General features: G+C 38.7%; 1 protein-coding gene across 5 annotated transcripts in view; it reads right to left on the bottom strand.

The window, feature by feature from the left end:
- Positions 1 to 25303, bottom strand: part of TSHZ2 (teashirt zinc finger homeobox 2) — a 233501-nt gene that overhangs the window by 80175 nt on the left and 128023 nt on the right. The window contains exons 2-3 of one of the 5 annotated variants that reach the window (XM_074843070.1): positions 9527 to 12605; positions 714 to 2247 (exon numbers count right to left, since the gene is read on the bottom strand). In XM_074843070.1, the coding sequence (XP_074699171.1) occupies positions 9535 to 12605 (3071 nt within the window). In that variant the 3' untranslated portion in view covers positions 714 to 2247; positions 9527 to 9534. Of the gene's footprint in view, positions 1 to 713; positions 2248 to 5884; positions 5912 to 8492; positions 12606 to 25303 lie in introns of those variants that run through there. The other 4 variants (XM_074843071.1, XM_074843072.1, XM_074843069.1 and 1 more) reach the window with 4 other exon arrangements.

Below are 25303 nucleotides of genomic sequence, written 5' to 3' on the forward strand. Positions count from 1 at the left end.
GTTGTGGAGAGCTCCAGAGAATGGGAGTCCAGAGCATCACACAGCTGGAAGAACCATTAGTTTTCTTAGGTCACAATTATCTCTGCTACTGCGTTTGTGTCCTCTTTCCTGTCTCGTTTTAAGTAAGTTACAATTCTCCCACTCTTGTTACTGAGTAGATGCAGATGCCACTTTGTTCCATGTGATTTATAGCCAGTAGCTAATGTTCAGTTATAATTCCCCATTTTAGACATGAAAAATAGCCTGTAATGCTCAACACAAGGGCCTCTCAACAATGATATATAATTTAAAAATTAACATGAGGACAGAGGAGACACGGGATTTTGAACTAGGGACTCTCTAATTCAAAGGTTACATCTCTACAAGGTGAGCTAAAGGAATTAGTTGAGTTATTAAGTAAATGCCTCTGTTATATTTTCCCAGTACATTAGCTGTTGCAGCCTTTTCCAGTTCAGCTGTGTTCAGCCCCAGCATGTTCAAAGTGCAAATGCTCATGGCACTGTATTCACACGTTTGCTTTTTTTTTTTCAATGTCAAACAAACTGGAGCTTTTCAGAGCCAAAGGTCAAAGTGGAGGGCCCTTAAGAAAATCTCTTGGGAAATTATGTGATTGTTCTTATGTCTTTATTGTATATAAAATCAGGCTTCATACATGGCTCGCCCTTTCCAAGCATCTTAAAACTATAAATGAGTCATGACTCATTCCTGCAACACCTAAGTTATGTAAGTGGTCTTGTTAATTTACTGGAATATCTTGCATAACTAATAATTTCCAGGATCAAACTCTGAAGCCTCCAAAACCTCTGTGCTGTAACGAACTCCTTGAGAAAGAGAAGTTAAATCCCAACCTCACACAATGAGTCAAAAGCAGAACAAGGGACAGACCTGCATCACCAGACTCACTCTGCCAAATACAAGCCATAAACCCCTCTTTTGGTAAAGCTCAGCAATTCAGAAAACATGCAGGGAGAATAGGGAGTATGGAGAAGGAAAGGAGCTTGGCTGTGGAGAGGTTTTGGAGGTGGCATTCCTTTCCTGTCTGTTTTCTGTTCACAATGAGATGTATCTCATATCCTAGGTGTCTCCTGCTGCACTCCGGTTAATGCTGTTGCACTCCAGCACCAAGTATTACATTTATAGATTACAAATTTATTGACATTTGACATTTGCATCAGCTTTCACCTGATCAACAGGAGCTTTGGCTGCCAAAGGAAATTATTATGGAAGATTTCAACAGCCATGGCCAAAAAGGTCATTAAATCATATCGGAAAAACAATGTGTTCATAGCGTTCATACATTTAGTCTTGCCAGTAAATCTTCTGGTTGATGCTTGGACCACCTACTGATGATACTCAAAGAGAAGAAGAAACAGGGAGAATCGAAGAGATGAATTAAATTAAAACCAAATGACATGAAGCCTGGCACAGTGGGATCTTTAATTTTCTACTCTATGAATCCAGAATAAGCAAAAAACCAAAACAAAGCACAGTGGCTTGACTTTAGCTAAGTTAATTCCCTCCATATAGGCAGGTCTTAACTAAATAATCCTGAGTAATGTGTGCACCCCACATTATTGCATGCAATTTGTATGTGGGAGGTGCAGGATCCAGAAAACATATGGCACATGGAAAACAAATGACAGGGTGTGCTTTTACACTCATTTTGGCTATACTTATCACTCTTGTTGATATTTTTTTCCAGACATGAAATATGAGTGTAGGAACTTTCACCCTAATCTCTTTGGAAAAATACTGAGAGGGTTTTTTTTTGTGCATTTGTGATTTATAGAAGGCGGCCACCACATAATTCCTGGGAGCACAATGTTTTAAAAACACACTGATCAAATAAACATAATTACCTCCCTCATCGTTTTTCCCCTGGATGACAAACCTGGGTCTTGCACCATAGAAAACCAAGGCCAACAGATTAGTGTTCCATAGGATTACAGAGGGAGGTGAATTACTGAGCTGAAAGCCCACCCACAGCCTGTCTGTCTGTGTATGTCTAGTCTAGGGTGAGCTTCACGAAGACCAATCCACATGCAGCTGTTTGCCCCTGAGCTAAGTGAGCATGAAGGAAGTACTAAGTTTGCTCTTTATTGGAAGAGCAGAGTGTTCGCTTCACATGAACATAGGCAGAAACAGGCCACAGTATTGTCATATCCCAGAGGGATTCTTCTTCTGTGATGTCCCTTGGGATGTAGATGAACAGGTGGGTAAAAGCCAACGTCACTCTTTTTAATGGCCCTGTAAAGAAAGTTGGTAGCCATGAGGATCCAGTCCCAGCAGTGATCAGTGCCAGTTGCTTGTCTTGCCCCAGTAAACCACATGCCCATACCCTCACCTTTCTCTTCCTGGCCTGCTTTGCCTTGCACCTGCTGCTCTGTGCACAGTTTCCATGCTGGTCACTGGATAATGAATCGAAAAGACACTGCTGGGGTACAGCGACATGGGGATGCTGCGCATCCATTCACTCTGAGGCCTGCGATCCTCTGCAGTACAGGCTTCCCAAAAGACGAACTCCTTCTCCTTCATCTGTACCCCCTCTGCTGTAGCAAAGCACCAAGCAAGTGGTCTTGGCTGGGCTGAGAAAAGGTGAGCAACGGGAGGCAGCGACTGCCACCGCACAGACCACTCTGCATTGCTTGATCTGACACAGCTGCTGGAGGAGGTGGAGCGGAGGGAAACAACCACATCAAAGCCACTCTCGCCACCTCTCCTTTCCCTTCAAAAATGTCACTGCGGCACCCTCCACTTTCTATAACAATGTTTATCATTGTTCTTCGATTGTCTGGGACAATAAATGGTTAGAAATGAGCATATATCACCAGGAAATCTCTGCCTGCCCCTTCCCCCAAGCAGTGTCATAAAAACGTACAAATTCACATTAATAATGAAGTGCATTTCCCTGAGAAGCCACTGTGTATCTCAGGGAGAGCAGGCAAGGTGGCAGTTGCTGCAGAGTTTCCTATTAAAGAGCAGAGCAAATACTCATAAATCTGATGAGGGGCCAAAGCACATGTTAGGGCTGTCTCCCTCTTAATGGAACCTTTTCTGAAATGAAAAAAATATATATCTCGATACATTCAGGGTATTCATTAGACATGACAACCTCCTCCACTCCCCCAGCCTTCCCTCCCCCACTCCTGCATGTGCTGACCCCTGGCAGAAGAGCTGGCGCTGAGTGCTGGCAGGGAGGGATTTTGGAGGGGAGGAGGAACAGCTTTGTTTTAATAAAGGGGTTGTGTAAATTTACTACAGTGAACAAGTCCCCTCCTGGCCCCTTGTCTCTTACTTCCCTCCACTCCAGCAAGCTGCTGCTGTCCCCTCTGTGTCGGACCCCTGACGTGCCCTCCTCTTGGCTGCCCAGCCTCTGCCATGCCCCCGCAGCCATCCCGTCTGTCCATCTGCCGGGGAGGAGAGCCGACAGAGCCAGCGCTGCAACCCAGAACAGGATGCCTCTTGCAAACCTGAGTGTAGGAAACTTTTCCTGCCACCTCACACCTTCAAAGGCTTGGCCAACTCATGCTCTCGGGAAGATGTGATTCTGCAGACACAGGTGGCATGATGAGTACCAGTCCCCTCAGCTCTCCCAGGGACTGTGATCTTGCTACCTGGTGTGGTGTCTTAATGTTATCACAGGCAGGAAAACAGGGTCTGCTGCCCCTTTCCTGGAGTCGAGATGATCTTGAAAAAGAAAACCCGTCACATTTAAGACATAAGCTCTGTTCTGTGCGTTGTTTGTTCTGCCTCATTCCTCTTCTTCCAGGAAGGGTCCTGAGTTTGAGCTTCACGGGTGTAAATCCTGCATGACTCTGCTGACATGTGAAAACTAGTGTAAAGGCCTGATCCTTCCTCAGCCAGTGGACCCTGCCTAGATGCACAGACTCAGTTCTGAACTGAGGAAATGGGAAGAGATGGCAGAATGAGGCCTGAAGACTACAGCTTAATAATCATGAATTATCTGTTCATTATCCCAATAAATAGTGAAAAATCTCTTCCTCCTTTCCTCCTCCCATAAAGCCATATCTATAATTTTCCTCATTTTCCATCTGTGCTTCATCATATTTGCACTGAGTGATCATCCTGCTAAATTACATTATTTTTATTGAAAGGTGCTTTTGAGGGCTGGATACCACTCATGTCTTTTCCTTTTGTTATTGATCTTTGCGATTTGATTGCTGAGGTGTAAAATGTATAAATAAGACTCGGATACCCTTCCTTTGAAATCTCACTGGGTAAAAATGTTCTGCTATAGATTATGAAGGCTGTAGCATTTAATAATATCAGACGCAGCAAGGAGAAGGCAAGATTTTGATATCCTTATGAATACTGAATGCTTGAGGAGGTAGGTGCTATTCAAGGTCAGTTAAAATCTGGTTGAAATACTTAAAAGTTGCTGTTTCTTCATGAGCAGGAGTTCCTGCCTTTTGGGGGCAGGAACTGTCATACACAGTATGCTTACACAGAGCCTAGAAACAACATGGGTTGACCTCTTGGGTTGGATGCGCTAATGCAATGTTAAATAATACTGATCTTAATAGCAACCTGTAGTATTCATAAAAAGCAAGTAAATCTGCACTGATATATCTGTGCTGACACACTCTGATGTATCATCTGGCCTGACCCTGCTCTCAGGGAAGCCAAGAACACACTATCATTGGTTTTATAAGGACTATTGCTAAATTGAAAAAATGCTGTCCAGGAAAATTTTGAAGATTTAAAAATGCTAAATTAAAAAAGTATCTTGATCTACCATTTTGGGGAAACAGTGATAAATTTCAAAGGATTTGGGGAACTGAGGCTTCACCAGAACAGGACTATTTTGAGGGAGGAGTGACAGGTTGGAGGTAGTTCCTTGTCAAGCGTGGGCTCTGTGTCTCTCCTCCAGCACAGTGGAAAGGCCAACCTATTCCTCCTCCTATTCCACTGTCTCTTCTTCTCTCCTTCATGGTGCTCAGCAATTTTACCCAGTTTATCCCAACAAAAGTCTATTTTAAAGTGGGACTTCCCCACAGAATTTTTTTACCATTGAGAAGTCAGCATTTTCCAACAAGATGCTGTCAGAAAAGTCCCTTCTGAACTGAATAATCAAGGCTTTAATTGCAATGAACCCTCTCTTTCTGGCTGGTGATGTGGTGAGGAGAACCCTTAGTTTCGCTGATAAATTCTGCTTACATAATCATGGTGGACACAACTGCAGGCAGCTACATACCAGCATGAATGATTCTCCAGAAAGGGTCTCCGAGTTTTTAATGTTTGTTGCTGAGAAGAAATGAAAGGTGAAGAGCAAGCTAAATTCTCCAAAATATAGTTTTGGACTACTAATTCACGCAATTGTCCTTGTCCATGTAACACCAATATTGGCTAATAGTGGAACATGATGTTCAGAACAGCTCCTACTGTTTCAGAGGGATGAGAAAATAAAATCCACAGAAGAAAAAAAATCTTCTATTTTGGTATACTTAACACATACAGTTATCTACGTGTCCTATATATCATTTAACAAATTGCTTTGCAATTCTTACAGGGCGTGGTATAATGACTGATTTAAAATCACTGCATTGCTTAAACTGCATTGTTCTTCATCAAGTTGAGTCATTTTTATGTGAAGTGTCAAGCTCTCTAACAAATAACTGCTGCCAGACAAATCAAGTTCCTCATCTTAAAGCTACGGCTAAATAGTTTATAGCTTTAATCTGCTCACTGAGGTGTGCAGTCTATGACAGTAATTATAAATGCAAGGAGAAATTATAGCTGAATGCTTTAACTGCATTAGGAGCCATTTGATGAACAATCATGATTGCCTGCTCATTTTCAACAATAGAGGGCAAGTTAGTGTCAGTGCATTAGAGGATTTTCAGTTCTGCTCTGCTCTTTCTTCCATTTACCACAGAATGTCAGTTGTCTCCTATAAAGTAGAAAAAAAGCACTGTAGAAGCTTTAAACCTGATGGTTAAAAAAAGACAAAGGAGGAAACAGAGAGAAAAACTGTTTATCATTATGACTCACTTTTTTGTTTTGCAGCAGCCTTACTTTCAAATTAGTTCATCTCAGGTAGCTCCTTGTTTACTTATCAGGGTCTTTTGAAACAGAAATCTCCCCAATCAAGTTGGTAAATTTGAGTCTATAAGAGACTTATTTCTATAAAAAGTTGTAGATAAGACTACAGAGATCCTCAGTTACCGACCAGTTTATAGCCAATCTCACCTGACTTTAAAATTAGAAATACAATTCTGCCTTGTCTTTTTTCTCAGGACAACATAAAAATTCTAATTTAGTTGAAAAAATGAACAAATGTTCTTCAAAGGTATAAGTCAACATACAAACTACTTCTAATTAAAGCCATGTTCCCTAATGTTCATGGGTTTTCTTTGAAGAATAGCAATAAAAACAAATTTGAAGCAGTTTAAATGAAAGAGAATGGAGACATCTGATTGTTGTATATTACACATAATTTTACATTATATTACTAAACCTATATCAGTTAGAAGAACTCAAGAAAACACCAAAGATGAATATAAACCAGATACATGCGTCTTTACATTTAAGAAGAATTTATAGCAAATTTCTTATAAACAGCCTCAGAGAGGTCTTAAAAATAAATCCATATACATAACACACTTTTCTACAGCACTAACCCAGATTATTAATTTATCTATTTAATGATAGCTAACACTTTAAAATATAACCTTTAATAGTAAATTTCGTTGCAATATAGAAAATATTTCATGTATTTCTACACTTTGAGTACTTTCCACTGTTTTATTTCCATTTATTTCCATATATTTTCTCTATTTTTATTTCTATTTCACTACAATATTGACTAGAAGAAGCAAATGCAAATGCATGTGTGCATTTTAAGAATCTCAGTATGCTTTATATTTCTTTCTAAATACTGTGCTTTCCTCTATCTTACTATTCAAATGTATACTGAATCTTAAAAATAACACGGTAAGAATAAGTAAACTCTGAAAATCCCTGTTATTTGATTTAGTCTCCTTGAAGAGCTCAGGAAGAAACCATATGAATAAACTCTGGCCTCCACACTTCTAACACAGTCAGAACTTCAGTAGGCTTACGGCTCCAAAACTGTAATAAAATCTTTACAATGCCATCCAAAATACCCCATCATTTCATACAATTTGTGCTATCATGCATACCAACTAAAATTATAGTTCCAGATAACAGTGCTATCACTCTGTCATTGCAATTTAAATATATTTTTTCAAAGGTAAGATACAACCTGCATCTTGATATAAATTAGAAATGGATGAGTATTAAGAGGATAGCAATTTCTCAGTACCCAAAGGCAGGAAGGACAGTACCTTATTTATGTAGTTACATATCACCTGAATAATACCCTGATGTGTCTGTGCAGGTTATTACAATGCAGAAACCACCTTTTTTTTTCCCTTGGAGATTTTTTTTTCCTTTGTATTTGTTCCCCAAATCCTCAGAAATAGTAACATGTTTATAAAGGTGGGTGTTTGGTTTGCCTCTTAGTAATAGCACAGTGCTTTTAAGACCAAATCTGAAACATTTGTCATGTATTAAGCCATGAATGTGCCAAAATAACTGTTATATTAATATATTTGGCAGATAGTTTTTGTTTGATAGTACCCAAATTATCAGTTTGCTCTAATATCTCTTGTGTGAAAACTATGAATGTCAGAGTCTTATTAATCATTAACTGGTGGGGAAGGAAACAAAGTATGGTATATTTTTCCTAACCAGTTTCTTGTAGTTTTTTTATATTTTGTCAGGTATGTTGAATTTGAATGGTCAGATAAACAAGTAACATTTATTTGTTGAGTTCTAATGTTGGGCTAAATGTGTCAAGACAGAAACTTAAGGGTATTAGCCCTATTTGGAAAACAAACACTTTTTGAGTTGGACAGAATTTTCCTGGCTAAAATATGCAGAAAGCATAAATCTAGTCAAATGCGGACAGCATGTATGAGATGTATGCAAAACTTAAATCTTATTGCACTCGAATACTGACGTTGTACTCTACAGTAATAGCTTCTATTACCCATCCCAAAGTAACCCTTTGATTAGTGGTTTAAATTATTCAAAAGTAGCCTTTTTAATGGAGCTTAAGTGATGCATAGTCCTTGTGCTGGCTCTGTACACAGAAAGTGTTTCTTAAAGCTTCATGAATATTTGCAGCAAACAAATGTGAAATCTTCACACAAACGGGTATTCATCCTCATAGTGCCTGCACCCTCAATTAGCCAGAGAATAGCCACAATAGCAGGTGGCGTAAGTGACAACTCACAACACATCTTTAATTTTGACTGTCTGACGAATTCATTTTCCGAATGTTATTCAAGTAATGAACACGTTGGAGAAAATCTGAATCTGCACATGATTATTCTGTGAACAGAAGCAGAGCCTGAGCCTGCTGGAGAAATTGTTGAGAATGACTAACAGAGCCTTCCTGGAAATAAACTCATTAGAACAAAAAACTTCTATTTGGACTTTTAGTTGATGTTCTGCATATTTATTTAAATCAAGAATATTCATGTTTGTGAATCAAGTAAAATTAAAAATGCAAAATTGTGTGTCATCTGAATATTACATTACATGTTATAAACATTGGTTGCAGCAGTACTTCGGTTTGTGTATCTTTCAGCAAAAAACAGCAACACTAACGTAGAAGTATCCCACTAACAGGTCTTCGAAATATTAAGCTTGTAAAAAATATAGCTGCTTTCTCAATTAAGCATTAACCCCCCCAGGTTATATGAAAACTTGCACTGAAGTCAGTGATGTTTATGGATTGACTAGCACTCCCACCAACACGAAACAAAACATAATCAAACATCTTAAAGATTAAAAAAAGGAGTGACGGAGAGATAGGTTAAAAAGATGCGACAAAAAAGGCCACTCACAATAGTAAGTGTTTAAGTAAGTGTAAAATATTAAAATATTTTACAAAACTGAATACCCTAATATCAACAAAAGAATATCTTCTAGATATAAACTTTCCAGAGTTATTTGTAGATTCTTGAGGCTGGGTTTCAGATTATAAAAAACTTGGAATAATTAAGATTTTGCTAATTTGACATTTGAATTGTCTTTTTTTCCCCCATCAAAATCAGACTTACTGGTGTGTTAGCACTGAGAGTGGCAATAATCTTTTGGGTTTTAGTGCTTTTTTTCTGCTGTTTCCATTCTCATTGCAAAAAGTAGCATTTAGTTGGTGCATTCCACACTGAAGTGCATGGGACATGAAACAATTAATTCTTAGAAACAAAAAAGAGAGTGAGAACTGGGAAAACAGCTATTTTGAAAATATTAACAAGAAACAACTTTTCTATATATGGCAATGTGGTTATGCATTTACCAAGCTCTCTTCTTGAAAACATTATAAAATGGATATGTACATGCAATTATATTAATGAAGCAGGAGTACATTATGCATTTTATACTGTTTTCCTACATTTAAGAAAGTCTTAAGAATGTCTTACGAAGCCTCCTTAAAATGATGAAATTAAAACTCGCTATAGAGCATGCATACCTTAAGAGTTATTCTTCATCCACTTCTGCTACAAATTGTGAATGGTGTTCTGGTGACTTGCTGTGTGTTTTGCTTAGATGAAGTTTTACTGCATGTTTGCTCGCAAATGTCCGACAGCACAACTTACATTTGAACTTAGAGTCTGTGTCCTCTTCTCCAGCTATTGTTTCAGGAGATCTTTGAACTGAAACTCTGGAGATTTCTTGTTCTACCTTGGTTTGCTGCTCCACAGCCAGCCTGTTCATGTCTTTCATTTGGAAACCTAGATGAGATTCTAAGTGGCTAATGTAAGTAGATGGGGTTCGAAACTGAGATGCACAGTCGCTGCAATAAAAGACTGGATGTCCTTTGTCCATGTTTTTCAAAAACTTTGTTCCTCCGGTTTTCCTAAGTTGATACTTGACATTTGCCAACCAATGGCTGATGGTGGTCATTGACAGTCCAGTAAATTTTGAAATCTGCATGCGCTCTTGTGGGCCTAGATCTGATAATAAATATTTACCTTCAGATGTCTGGAAGAGGCTGGAAGCAAACTGAGCTTGCAAAATAAGAAGATGTTGAGGGTTCCAGTTTGACTGTCTGCCCTTCCTTTTATGCAGAGTGGAGACTTCTGTTGAGACATCCTCAAAGCGTCGGACATCTATTTCCAATTTCATAGATGGGATCCTTGAAGATGCAGCAGGTTTTGGTGTAGTAGCTTTGGGAAGAACTTTGACCATGTCAGCAATGTCAGACAGAGCATGTTTTTGAGGTGGAGAAGTACAAGATTGTGCTTGAGCTGACTCAGCTTTCTTGCCTTTGGATTTGGTCAGGTCAATAGGCTGATCATTGTTTTCGAATAAATAGTGCCTGGATACACTTGCAGGCTTTGGTGGGGTTGGAGTAGGAGATAAAACTGGCTTCTCCATCATATTTAGATTAGGTTTGTGGAACATAGAAATTGTGCTAGAGCTGGGGCTGGAGTTGGATTGAGGCTGTAAAGGCTCAGTGGCTTTGCCCAAGTGATTATTGAGTACTGACTGCAGCGCACTGAGAGGGTTGACACAAGGCAGTTCAGATGAATGGTTGGCAGCAGCACAACCATTACTGAGAGAAGCTGCTGTTGGTTCCTTGAGGACTGGTTTTTCTTTCCCGCTGTCCTCTTTAATTTTGTCTTCTTCTTTCAAGGGACATGGTTCTGTCTTTTTTGGCTCCACAGAGGCTTCAGATTTGAGGAGTGGTTCTCTCTCACTCTGGTTGAGAGAGGCAGGCTCAGCTTGGATGCCCTCTTTAGCATAGTCCTTTTGTACCTCCTCCTTGTCATCAGTTTCCTTCTTCACTTGAGTGCACTGGGCCACATTTGCTGAGATAGGGACCAGAGGCATGACCTTCCACTTTGGAGCTATGGGCCTCAATTTATTGGTGATTGTTGGCCTGATTTGCAGTACTTGGGAACCCACAGGCAAAGATGGCTTAGCTCCTTCAGAGAGCTGATAAGCTGCATGGATGCTGGGATATGCACTCCAGCTGGGCGCTCCATTTTGAGCTTTATTGATGGCTGTTGTGACAGTGTTCTCCAAGGACTTTAAAATGTCCCCACCACCCTTTGAACCATCTTCTAAATCTTCTTCTCTGAGATACTGGTATTTCATTGTGGGATCCAGTGGTTTCTGAAGAGAGTCTTCATACTCTTCAGTTTTTACTGCTTTCTCATCTTTGTTTGCATCTTCAGCTTTATCTTTTTTACTTTCTTTTTTCAGTTCAGAGGTGGGAACTATGCATTCTGCAGATGATTTACTGGTTGATTTTGAAACTGGGCTGTCACTGGCTGGTGCTTCAGACAGTGATTGCATTTTTTCCACAGCTAAAGGATCCAGAACAAGTTGCTTTCCTTTCTTTGAAGCTGAACTTGTGACTTTCAAGAAATGGCCAGTGACCATCATGTGGGTTGTGAGCTGCTGCAAGGTATCATGGGAACTTCCACATTCCATACACTTCAAAATCTGGGATTTGCAGGCCTCAAACTGCCACGTATAGCTGGCACCATTCTGGTAGCCGTAGCGGTTGTTAGATGATAACTGCAGGTTTGCGTTCTTCTGAGGAGAAAAAGTATCTGAGAAAGACCCCGTTGTGGAATCGGGGGAACAAGGCCTGTTAACATCAAACACACGTTTCTTTGCTGGAGTGACCATTTTTGAAGAAATGGTTGGTACCGGCTCCTTCAAAGGCACTTTTTGGTAATGTTTTGTTTTTATCATATGAACACTCAGATCTTGAAGGGAATCAAAAGAGTCACCACAGAACATACATTTCAGAACTTTTTGTGCATCTTCCTTGTCCATGTCCTGGAAAGCCCTTTTTCGGGGCTTTGAGTAGCTGGTAGGTCTGTGCTTGTCCTTTTTATGGTTGTCATCTTGGTAGTGACCTGTCTCATTCATATGAACCGTTAGTTCTACCAATGTGTCATAGGCAGCGCTGCACTGCCGGCACCGAAACCGGCTGGCGCCCGTGAACACAGTTCCACACATTTTGCTGCTCTGCCTGTAGAGCTGGACCGAGCTGAACAGGTTGGGTTTTGAGACAGGTCTGGAAGGTAAATTCTGCTGTAAGCTTTTTGACAGTGCGTCTTGATGCCAATCAAAATCAGCTTTGTTCCCTCCATTTCTGTTGTCACAACTCCTCTTTTCAGAGTTAGACAACTTGAAACCCAGCCCTAAGCCTGTCCAATAAGAGTCTGACAGTATGTTGGCATAGACCGCTGTCATTTTATCCATGCAATCATGTGCTTCATTCTGGGCTTTGGGATGGGCGCTGGTTTTTGGGTCCTGTGGCTCTCTAGAGCAAATGCTTTTAATATCTGCCACATGGTCACTACCATCACTTAGTAGTGATTCATTTTCTGCATCCTGGTTAGATATATGACTGACAGGGGAATTCTGGTAACTAAAGTTCCCTTTCTGCTCAGGACACACGTCGTGTTCCTCATCCGTGCCAGTGTCATTGCTGCCCTGGAGTTGGGCAGTTGAGTTGTTGTCGTCATCATCTTCTTCCTCCTCCTTTATATCTTCCTCTTCCTTTAAATCTTCCTCTTGGACATAACCTGAAACGTAACGTCAATATATGAAATAACTTGTTAGAGGAGAATACTACAGTTTGAGCTTTCTAGTTTCACTATTTTTTTTCTTTACTGGACTTCATTTTAATCTACAACTATATTGCCTGTTAGTTCTGGAAGTGAAAAAAGCCAAATGATGTTTCTTTTTGTGAAGGTTGTTGCATTTTGTTGGCAGATGATCATAATTCTTTATAACTGCCAGAGATTCTGAGTTAATAATTTTCCTGTCATGGGAGTATAATTCTAACTGTCCTGTAATGGGACAGTTGGAAAATTCATATGGAAGAATTTAAAGTTTATACTAAAAGCTTCAATTCTACGAAATTGTTTTTAGCCTCAGTGAAAGAAAGGTTAGAATTGGCAAGGAACAGAAAAAAAATAACTGCCATAATCTTCCTGGTTCATAGCATCATCTAGGTACAGTAACCTTTTGCCATTTTATCACCTAAAAATGCACTTTAGAATGTACACAAATAATTTATATGTCAAAATATAATATCTGAAAGTGCTAATAGGCATAAGTGGAACTCTTTTGTTTATAAAAGTAACATACTGTGTACCATAAAAGCAAATTGTGCTTCAGTAAAAACAAATCCATAAATTTCAGGGGAAGAATCCTTGGAAGTTACAGAACAGTATTAGGATGTGACAGAGGTAGACCAAAGTCAACTGTAAAACTGGAAAAGTAGAACAAATCCAGAAACATTTTCTTTGACAAATTAACTAATTAATAAGATGAAGTTGATACCGGAAGAGCTGTAAATTTTAAAATTAATTAAGGAATTCAGGGTTTGGGTTTTTTTCTGGCCTTTTATCATCCATAATTCTGCCTAAGTTACAGAAGACAACCTGGTTAAAAACAGACTGAAGAATTAGAGAAGAGGATTTTTAAGGGTGAACTGGCTTTGGTGCAGCCAGTGGATAAATTCACAATTCACTCAATTCACTCCCAGACCCCCTCAAGAAGGCATGGAGCAGAACGAGTGATTCAGGTATGTTTTCACAAAACCCCAGTGTAATTTTTTTAACAGCCACTGCAAAGCTGTTATGCACAATGCAGGCAGACATTGAAACAATTCACTGTTATTGACATCCACTCATCAAAACTAAATGTTGATTTCAGAAGCCCAGGTCTTCATAGGAGGTATGTTGATGAGCTCTTGCAGTTAGGTGCAAACGCAGTGCTGCTAACCCTAGTGACTGCACTGCAGTCTCAGGAGTACTTTGTTGTGTTTCCTTAAGATCTAGCTTTTTGTATCAGGTGAGTATGTAAAAAAAATAATACCAAAACCTCCATATCAAAGCTGCCCTTAAAAATAACTAAGCAAAAACATAATAAAATTCTAGTGCTCGTAATTGTGAAGTAACCCTAAAAGCTCAGCAAGCACAAGGTAAATGAGACTAAAAGTGTTATTTGTTCAAAATCCAATTCCTTCCTGTCTTCTGAGAAAAGCCATCTTACGGCTCTTTGAGAACCTGGCTCATTTTGCTCCCTTGAATTTGTTACTCCTGCACAATTTATATCCTTTGAGCAAATCAAAAGGGATGGGCAGAAAAGGTAGAAGCATTTTGATTAACACATGGACAAAGCCTTCCACAGCTTTTTCAGATATGTGTTTCAATTTTTCAATCTGTTTGCATGTGTATCTCACCCCTCCCAACACATGTTTACCATCAAGCCAAAGAGATGCACTAGAACTGCAGGAACTGTTTCCTGGATGAAGTTGCAGCATAAGAAGAGGGCAATGATGGCTCTCTCTGTGAACAGGCTAAGAAACCCACATGAGTCCTCTTTCCTACGCCCTTCCTGCTGTCTTAGGACCTGCAGATCACACTGCCTTACTCCAAGGGTGATACTAGGCAGCTTTCACAACCAGAGGCAAAGATAACAGCAGTGGCTATGAGCAAATGACCTGGACATAATTTTAATATGACAAAATAATAGTCGCATAGTAGTAGGAACACTGTGCTCTTCAGCAGATGCTTTCAGCAAAGAAGCTAAATATTAATTACTAAAAAATAAGTCTTTTAGTAATATGTTGGGGTACAGCAAATATCAGTAGTCCCATTTAGAGATAATCAGACTGTGGCAGGCAGCAAAGACAATACTAAGAGGAAAATATGTTTTCTCCTCCCTAATCTTTTTCCCTAATAACCAGATAATACTTCCCATGTACTCCTTTCTAAGCTTGTATGTTTTTCAGGGGGACAAGGAGAATGAAGGGACATGGAGGCGGCAAAATCTCCTGCACGTCATGAGTAGTAACCTTGTTAAACAAGCAGCATGAACTGATGAGCAGGACTGACATGGTTCTCGCGGTGTTAGAGATACTGTACAGCGTAGGTAGCGACGCTGGCCCCTTGCCAGGATGTATCACAGTGCCAAGCATATTACACTGAGCAAAACAAAAATAAGGAGGGAATCCAATGAAGGAATCAGACAAAACAGACAACAAATAGCACTCACACAGTTTTGGGTCGGTGCAAATTTGATTCTCCATTTCAGCACCAATTCTTTGAACACTATTAACCCATTTTTCACCAGAAGGTAATTTTTTCCTTTGGAAGATACATACAGTAGTTTCTTCCTCACAATATCCTTTGTCCTTCTAAAGGGATTTACTAGGAGAAGCAGAAGTACCAGACAGCTGCACATCCCCCACAATACATATAAAATTTTCTGCTTAATTAGGCATTGACATGTTTACTATAACCTTTACAGAAGAGTAACTCGTGCTGAGAAATCCTCTTTTCTTGTGTGTCTGTATAAGATACAGACACAATCTTATGTAAGTGCTAAAAGTAACTTATTAGAAAGCACCATCAAAATTTCACAAAACCATCAGTCAGGTCCATTTTAATGGTTAAGGGTTCTGGGCAGCTTTGAAAGCGTATTTCAGTATCCTACTTGTAAAACCATTTCTGTTTATGTAAATGATTTAAATTGCTGTGGGCATTTTAAGGACAGCAGAGACCTCTTCTGTGCAGACATCCTAGGGTACAAGAAATGCATGTGTCCTTCCAACAGTAGTTTTTAGTAAGCTTTCACTGGACATGAAGTTTGATATGAAGTGATGTACCTATTTAACAGAAATAACATTAATTTAGGTGGACTTTGCATTATTTATTTTATAAGTAAAGGGTGTCTTAAGCCTGTACACCCCCACATGCTTTAAATGCAGTGTCTGTAATAAGTAGCATAAATTTTGCATGCCATACTGATGTCCATATAATAAATTGTTGAGTGACCTGTTCTCTTCCTACCAGTTCTCCCCTAGGGTCATTCTGACATCCAAACCTCTGAGATGCTCATATAGAGCTGTCTTACAGGAAGAAAAAATAATTAAAGAAATCTAAAATCAGTAACCGGGTGAATGCTTCCTCCTTTTCCCAGATGAGAATTTTTCCCACCAAAATTAAACAGGCCCAGGCAGAGATGTAATTTGGGCAATGTGCAGTCCTGAAGAAGTCGGACACTGAAATTTCACTATAATCTTGAAGACTGGACAAAACTCAGCAGCTTCAGAGCATTGAATGGAAGCAATTTCTGGCTTCCTAAATGGAAATACAGTATTTGGTTTTAGTGCTGATTGATCCCAAGATAGCGTGTGTCAAAATCATGATATCAGTAAGGATAATATTATCATATGGATAATAATAATAAATACAACTCTAAAATGCTTTAACTTTTTTAAAGATTTTCCTCTGTGTCTTTGTGATGGGATTCATGGTAACTTAAGAAACCTGCTTCTCTAGGACAAGGGCTGCAATAAACAGCTGATTCTTTATTCTTCAAAAGATAACATTTGCTTAGGTATTTCCAGCACATTTCTACAGAGTAACTAAAAGAAAGCAGGTCCAGTTAATACACCCGCATAAACTCTTCTTTTAACTTATGGGTCTAAAACCATCCACGTCCACCCTGAAGCCTTGACCCTACGATGCAGACAGCGCTGAGCCAAGCTCCCAGTGATGTTGAATCCAGTATTGACTTTCAGGCCCTCGCACCCCCAACTAACCTGCAATTTGCACCACGTTATACATCACTTCTGCCCTTGAATTGTAGAGTGTGAATACATCTTTTTTTATAAAGTGTTCATTCTGACTGTTAACTTTTCCACCAGTGGATGCTATTTTCACTCAAACTTGCTCTTTTTCCACATAGAGAAACATTTCTTAAAATATATATATACATATTTCTTTCCAAGACTGGAAAATTTATTTTCTGCCAAGAAAAGGGACAGTGAATCATTGTCCAGAACAACACTGCTAATCCATGTAAAACCCATGCACCATCTGCACTTCTTCATATATATATTCCAGTTTTACTTGAAATAACATCATTAGTAGAGCAATCTCGCAGTGCTATAAGGTGATCTTGTTTCCTTCTTGTCTGGCTTCAGCTCAAACATCTTTTTGTGCTTGGCAGAAACTGTTTCTTTCTCTGAAATATTTCATGCAGATAATGGATAATGACCACTTCTCATTCCTTTTTCTCAAAAATGTCTAACTACATTAGCTACCCAAAGACAAATCTTAACCTGGCTCTTTGTAGAAGTTCGTACCTATAGATTCATCCCAGTTTGAAAATCAACTGAAGAGATAAATTGGCAGCTGAGGAAAAAAAATCCCTACTCTGTTGCATAACTCATATCAAAGACATTTTGAAATTTATCAGGATTAAAAACAATGCAACACTCTGGAAATGCAATGGAGTTTCATGGAAAGAACGCTCAAAATGTGAAATTTGTAACATGAGAATGAATTACATAATTTCAGAGCTTTTTAGGCTATGTTTAATTTTTGTACGAGGCAAATTACTTCCTGTTAAGTTCTGCAAGATGGAAAGAAAACACAGGGAAAGGTTACCATTCTCACCATGGAGGGAGCAGAGAGTGTCTGGCTCTGAATCATGGGTGTCAGAGACGAAGGAGTGTCTCTGTCATCCGGTCTAAACATCCTGGTAGGGTGAGGCTTATTTCTAAAGCTATGTGCATCCTGAGGAAGGTTTTATATGTTCTCAAAACCTCAGAAAAGGCTGAATATGCTCAATTGACTCTTTTCTGGGAGATCAGTCGATTATTTTGGATAATGGTAAATTATTTGCACCTTTTGCTGCTGTTACTATTTCCCATCACATCCAAATTCAGTCAGCAGTGGCTCAGTATGGAAGTTTCCATCACCAGCCTAGGGATGCAATTTTGTATCCAAAATGACTTGTCATCTCAAAGGACAGATTTTTTCCCAATATTCCTTTGCCTTTTTTTTAGAACTTTGTTTTTCAAATAGTTACAACAGCTGATACTAGGGCATGAATTTCTGCATCTTGCAGAGTAGGAAAAGAAACATTCAGTACCATCCACTGCTGGACGACAGAAGCAACCTCTGTGGTGCCAAGCTTGCAAGCCACTGCAGCTTAGGAGCAAGGAAACCTGGAGTGGCTTCTGCCATTACCAAATTTTAACATGCAAAGGCAATTCCATGAGCTATAACTATTATTTATATATGATGCTGAAATGAAGTGATTTTGGACTTTCATTGTGTTGTACTCTAAAGTTTTCTATTAAATGTCTAATTTCCTACTGATTAAGAAGGAAAAATACCCACTAGTTTCAGTGGGTCTCTTAGCAGCACAAAGGAGAACAGATTATGTCTTTCATACGTTGTGTCCTACATAGTTACGAGTCAAATGAAAATGATCAGTGGCTGGAAGTGTATGTGCAGAGAACTGGCTTGTGAGTGACCCATAAACTTGAAGCAAACCCAATAATAAAACAGGAAAAAAAACCATGACAAACCAAAAGGAAGACAAAAATGAGAGGTGAGTTGATGCACTCTGCTGAGCTGAGAGTCCATAGCAGGGACAGAATTATTATGGATTTTTTTCTTGAATAATTTTCCTTAAGGATAATGTTTACATAGTCAGTTATTGCACTGCAAAAAAAAGCAACTTCAGTCATATTTGCCTTGCTCTGGATTCAGTCAGTTTGAATGGCTGAATTGCCAGGTGCTAGCTGTTGCAGAAATGGTTTTAACTATGTTCAGAGCCAACAGTTCAAGTTCCTTACATGAGAACTTACAGTGTGATTGAATAATTTGCTTTTGGTTAAAAACATTTCTGTTTGTTATTTTCTACAAACCCCTGGAACTTACAAGTTCATTGTTTCAATCAGCTGAAGGTGTTTGATATTATCCAGATTGTATTTTCAACAAATATGCTTCTAATGAAAGCTATGAATCATTGCATCACTTGAATGCAAAGAACTCGACCTTCACAGCCCTTCGCTGCGCACGAGCAGCAGACCCCTGCCGCTGCCCCGTCCGTCCTGTCTGCCCGTCCCCTGCTCCAAAGGCCTCGCCCTGGCCTCGGCGGGCAAAGTTTTAGGCAGGTATCAGGCAGTCACCACATCACCACAACACCAATACGTGTCGCATTTAACTGCTAGTACAGACACAAAGGGTGCTTTCCAAAACACAGTTTGGTCCTGAACAATTAAAGGAATACAGTAGCAGCAAATATGTTTTCCTCGTTAGTCATTTTAATTGCGCCAGTGTAAACTACTTTACTGATAGAAACATGTCTGAAACTTTTGTCTCTTTTTGCCTTTCTTCTGTTTTCTCTTGTCCTATTTATTGTTGTGGAAAACAGCAGAGTGGCTTTGTAAATTTATAGATTATCTCATTTAAAATCCAAGTTTCAAATTATTTTTTCCCTCTTTCATTATCCTATGTTCCCCTAAATACCAATCTAAATTTCTTTAAACGACATGAGCTACCAATCAGAATCACAAAAAAAATATATATCTATATAAATTGAAATTGTAATGAGTCTTACCAGTGTATTGCTAGCACTTTGGTTCATTTGATATGAACTTTGTTTTTTTAAAGTACCACATGGTAAGGCTTTGAAACTTCAGTTTGTAAAAAAAACTGTAACAGCCTTACAGCCTTTGAAGTCACTACTGATATAACTCTGAACAGATCCATTCAAGTTCAACTAACATCAGACAAATGTTTAGTGTATCAGAGGAAGCCACAAAAGCAAGGATTTCATCAATATTTCACAACAGCCTCAGGGAAACTGTAGATTGCAATGCTGTAGGGCAGCTAATGGAATTACACACAAGGGTTTTGTACATTTAAAATAAGCAGCTACTAAAAAAATTACCCTTCAGTTTGATAGAAACTGTATAAAACTGCAGATGGGAAACAATTAAATAGCTACCAACATTTATCCACGTCAGCCTGATAGGTCATTTAATAACAGGTATTTCTTTCCTTCTTTCTTTTTTTTCCTGGTAGGGCAATAATAAAGATTAACATTTATGAAAAGTAGCATAAAATATAGTACAGCCAAATGAATAATTAAAGATGCTTCTGAAGAATTTGTTTGCTATTGTATGGCCGTGAAGACTGCTCTCCAGTAATGAAGTACATTTATATTAAATACAATTATAAATAGAAAGAAGATGAGGATTATGTTTATGGACACTTGCTTTTTATCCTTAAAAAATAAATCTTTGACTAATTTCTACTGAATCCATGGTTTATCTCATGGACAGCATTTCTCCACAACACATTCCCTTGAAGAGTTGGGCCCTGGCTTTGAATGCACGTGGGGTACACTTAAAGCTGGACATATTACATGTAATAAACCAGTGAAAGATCAACACTTTCCCCGGAAAAGCTCTTGATCAGAGTGAAGAATTCTGTGTATGAAAGCACAATGTTTATTCTAAAAATAGATCCATATAATCATATTCCTTTTCATTACTATGTTCAACGTGTAAAAATATTGAAGTACTAGTCCTTCACACAGTTGTTTTTGAGCATTTAGGTATGGTCTGCTACTGTGGGAAATTACTATTTCTGTTAATAACGGATGCTTGTTCATTGCATTGAATAGCATAATGTGAGAGGCAAATTATTTGATTATTACTTTTAAAAGGCTGCTTATTTCTTAGCCTCTTCAAAACAGACCAGCTTGGCTAAATACAGCGGAGTACCCAGTCTCATGCAGAAGAATTTAAGCCCCAATTCAAGAAAGCTCATAAACATTAAAGTTTGTCCTGTTTGGGGTAAGAGTAGACAGGCTTATTTGCCAAAAAGAGAGGTTATGGCATGATGGTGTTTCACTGCTATAATTACTTAATAATCAATTATCAATATGTAAACAACAGAAGCCTGATTTCGGTCATGTGTCTAAGGATTAAATGAATCAGTCTTGATAGAAAATCTGCCGGAGCAAGGAGCAAGGCTCAACTGTCATAATTCTGGCATCTGCCACCGATTGCTGAGGTGGCCTCTTGCAAGTCACACAGGGTCAGTTCAAAACTCACATGTTTTTTATGGATAACTTCCATGAACAGCCGTTTTCTCTTCAAAATTCCAGTCTCCCTGCCTGTTGAACTGAAAAATGCTACTTCTTGTACATGTTCTGCAGGAGCACACCGGGAAATGCATTGTGCTTGTATGGTGAACAGAAAATCTAGAGCTACCTGAGTACTCAGCTTCATGATCCAGTGATGGGTAAGATGAAGCCAACAGCGCTCCTTACACGCTTTTATTAAATCACAGAATTTATGCGCAGCTGAAGGTGCTGCATAAAATGCAAGCTCCTTGCAATAACTTGTTGACTAGGACCTAGTATTACAGCCTACTTTTAAAAAATATTAATATGGCTTTAAAAGTACACTATTATTATAACATTTGTCTAAAGAGCAGTGGGCCTTTTGATTTTCCCTTTGGATACACAGCCATATTGCAGCTCCAATGAGATCTGATTTAAGCCATACTTGTCAGTAATATTCATAAATCTGTGCTGGTTACTCATAGCTGGTTAAACCATGGTTGCAACATCATTTGTCTCTTAACATCTCTTTAGATAACGTACATAAGTAGAAAGGGGGGGTATAATGAAATATATCTTCCTCATCTTCTTGCTTTGTTTTGATCTTGCATTCCAGGCAATAAAAAAACTACAAATAATTTTGAAGTGAATTTTCACTTGCTGGGATTTCAGCGTAAAAGGAACACTAGTGAAGAATACACAGATCATCAAGTGTTTTATTTCCCTCTTTATTTTCCTTTCAGGAACATACTGTTGCAAATGTTGGTCCAAATGAATAGTCTGTTTCTTTTGTGACAAATATTATGGCCAACGAACGTTGACTTTTGACCATTAGACATCCCTGCACTTATAGCCACATAACCATCAAAGCACTAAGCCAGCATGAAGGTCATTACCCCAGACAGCATCTTACTTCGACTAACTTCTCAGATATGTAAGCAATAAGCAGTTGCAAGAGATTGATATGATACTTTGTGAGTAATTTGGATGAACTATAACACTAACCCAGTAAAGTATTATAATTTTAAATGTGTCCAGAAAATAATTGAAATTCTGGTTTAGCTTCATCATAATGCACAGTGCCGGGTATATTTAACAGCTGACTAGTTTAGCATGAATATTGCTTTACAAATGAGGTCATATTGTTTTTAAGAAACAATATTGCTATCAAACATGTTTAGGAGGAAAAGCAAGAGATTATGAGTACACTTTTAACCTTTCTGTCTCTTTCTATATCTGTTTACTATGGTGATTTAGGTGCTCAGTGTTGTTTGAAGGCAAACATAGAAGGTTCTGGCATTTAAAAGAGATCCAGTAATGAGCAACTGGCAGTCAGATTCTTTCTTATTATTACTCTGTCACAAAATCTCTGTTCTACATCACTCCATCTTCGCAACACCAGTCAGAGATGAGAAAGGTCAGAACATCTCCTTCAAACGTACAGTCTGTACATGCACAACACCATTCCTGAGTCACAAACAACAGCCAAAATTCAATCCATGCTGTGGTAAAGAACAGAGTCCATAGGTAACAAAATTTCATTAGAGAGACGGTTTTCCTCCTGCTGGCACTGACCCCGTCCAGGTCAGAGTGGGATTACCTACTAATTCTAGTCCACGAGTTTCTTTTTTATCTCTTACCCTGTTGTCAGAGTGAGGGATACCGAAACAGGCCACCCAGGAGAGTATTTAATATATACAATATGGATGCATCCACCTATATAATGCTTGGACATTTCTCTGCCCAAGAAGGGGGCACACAGAGGGTCTGATCCTGCTTTTCGCTTCAGTCAATTGTGAGAAGGCTGCAGCAACTGTGGTAAGAATCAATCTGAGATCCTCTGAAATCTGTTTCAAAGATGGAAACAACTTCTTTTAAGGTCCTGCCTGACATACTCCCTCTGTAAGAGCATAACCGCAGGTGTGCTGGTGCTGGCTTTCGTAGCACAAACTTGCAATAATTTTTACCTGAAGTTTTGGGGGAATCATATCTTATCACTTTCTTAATAGATCATTGCAAATATACTGCATTTTTATAGTTACCATTGTAATCTTATTAATGTACTGCCCTCAACACCAATACTGCCCTACAAAAATCTACCAACATGGAAAAAAATTCTTTCTGCCCCAAAAAAGCTCCTAGTTTTGATACCCTCCAGTGCTTTCCTTCTTCTTTCCACACAATCTGGGATGCTGCCCTACTGTTTCCTTACAGATATGAAGGTCTATTAATACTAATAATACTAACAATTATCAGTAGTAAAATTAGTACTGTTGGTTCTATTCTGCAAGAAACTCGTGCAAAACAAATCAATCCATGTCAAAAGGAAAAGCTTCTGACCGATACAGAAAATAAATATAGTTTCCAAGTATCTATCAAGATTATTAAAATAAGGGAAATTTCAAAGAAAAAAAAAAAGAAAAATGATTGAAACACAAATATTAAGCTGTGTTCTTTTAAACTGTGTCTCAAATGATCCAAGGAAGGGCTTAGATCCAGGGCCAGTACACAGATCATTTACAGAGCATAATCATCACAGTCTCAGTGTTGCATTCCTGCCCTGTCCTAAGTGATATCTGAAATTTATCATATGGACAAAGTATAAAAAACCAGGCAGCAACAACAGGAGGCTGCAGCTGCACAGGATCAGCTTTTCCTGAATCTCAGCAAGAAATAACAACTATGAGTTATGGTAAAAAATCCAATAATCAGAAAGGTCACTTACTGACAGAAACGACTTCTTCAGCACAGGTATCACGATGTAACCACTGCTGAAGTGAGGGACCTCACTGGGTACAAAAAAGCTATATATTATATCCATCATAACTGGATTTAAGGCCTGCAGGAATTCACAAAGCAGTCTAGTGGATCAAAAATCCAGACTAAAATCCTGAACGAGCTGAAAGAGTGGATTAACTGTCTCTACTATCCAACTCTGTAACAGACTAAAAAAACTTTATAAACTTCCCTGCATTTTTTTTCTGGGGCCTCACTCAGACTTGGAAGGAAAGCAACAGAGGGCATCTGACCTCTACCAAATTACTCATAATACTGACTTTCTGAAAAATGAATTGCTGCTGCAGGCAAGCCCAAATACAGAAAAAGCCATTTAAAAAAAAAAAAAAAAAAAGCTATTTAAAATGTCTACAGAATTAAAATATATTTATTGCTGTTTCTTGTAATCACAAGTGTAAGTACAGACAAGAGCTTGGAAAAAAAGGTCCAGGGAATTTTGAAGTGTGCTTAAATACACACAAAGAGCAAAACTTCTCTAATTTTTGTTTTAATTCCTACCTCTTCCATTTCACTCCCAGGCATCAGCATGCAATTGGGACACCACCTTTTGAGCTCTGCACTTCTGCAGAGGAGCAAATGTACCTGGGATGTTTATTAAGGCATCATTATATGTCTGTGTGGCATCATTTATTTTCTGTGGAAGAGACCATGCCAGGTCAAGATCAACAATTTGAGCAGACAATTCATCAGGTGGGAGCAGGTGGCAGGGGCGGTATAAGAAATCACTTGAAAAGGAGTACAAAACTGAAATGGATGGAAGTGTAAAAGTAATAAGAAAGTGATCAGTGAAACTACAAACAACAGAAGATAAATCAAACGAAACAAGTGCAGAACAGAGATCAGTCCAAGAGGGTTTCCTTAAACGTGAACAGGGCTTTAACCTCTATGACAATAGGTGAATCCTTGTATAATGTTTTTCCTCAAAATTCTGCTGGGAATCAGGAGGATGAACAGAGCAGGATTATTATCAGGGCATTCAGAAAGAATTGGTAAGAAAAAACAGTCTACTTTGTTAAAGTTGCAGTGGAAATGGATGCAAAGAGCATTTAGAAAATGAAGCATTACATGGGATTTTGCATATTACATTCACATCCATGTTCAAACTGCATGTATTCTGTAGGAGTGTGTTACATGATCTGCACCTATATTTCGATTAAGACCCCTGAAGGAATGACTGAAATCATATAGAAATAGAGAGTGGTAAGTGCACAATGATATTAAAAATGAAGAAATGTTGAACAAGAACTTTGCAATGAAAGAAACGACTTGCACATTAACTTGATTACTTCTTGAACAGAAACCCACCAAATAATTTTACTGAGGACTGGCCTTCGCACCAGTAAAATCCATAATCCAATTATTCATGACAAAAAATTGTGTGCACCTTATCTAACACAGATTTTGGACTAACTGCTGATAATGTGGAAGTAAAACTTGCAAAAATTTTTGTATATCAGTGGGAGTTGTATAAGCTTAGGTCCGCACAGTTTTTTTGATAATACATAAGGATACACTGGCTATGGAGACAAAGTCTTAG

Source organism: Strix aluco, chromosome 17 (genome assembly GCF_031877795.1).
Source record: "Strix aluco isolate bStrAlu1 chromosome 17, bStrAlu1.hap1, whole genome shotgun sequence".
NCBI classification, from domain to species: domain Eukaryota; kingdom Metazoa; phylum Chordata; class Aves; order Strigiformes; family Strigidae; genus Strix; species Strix aluco.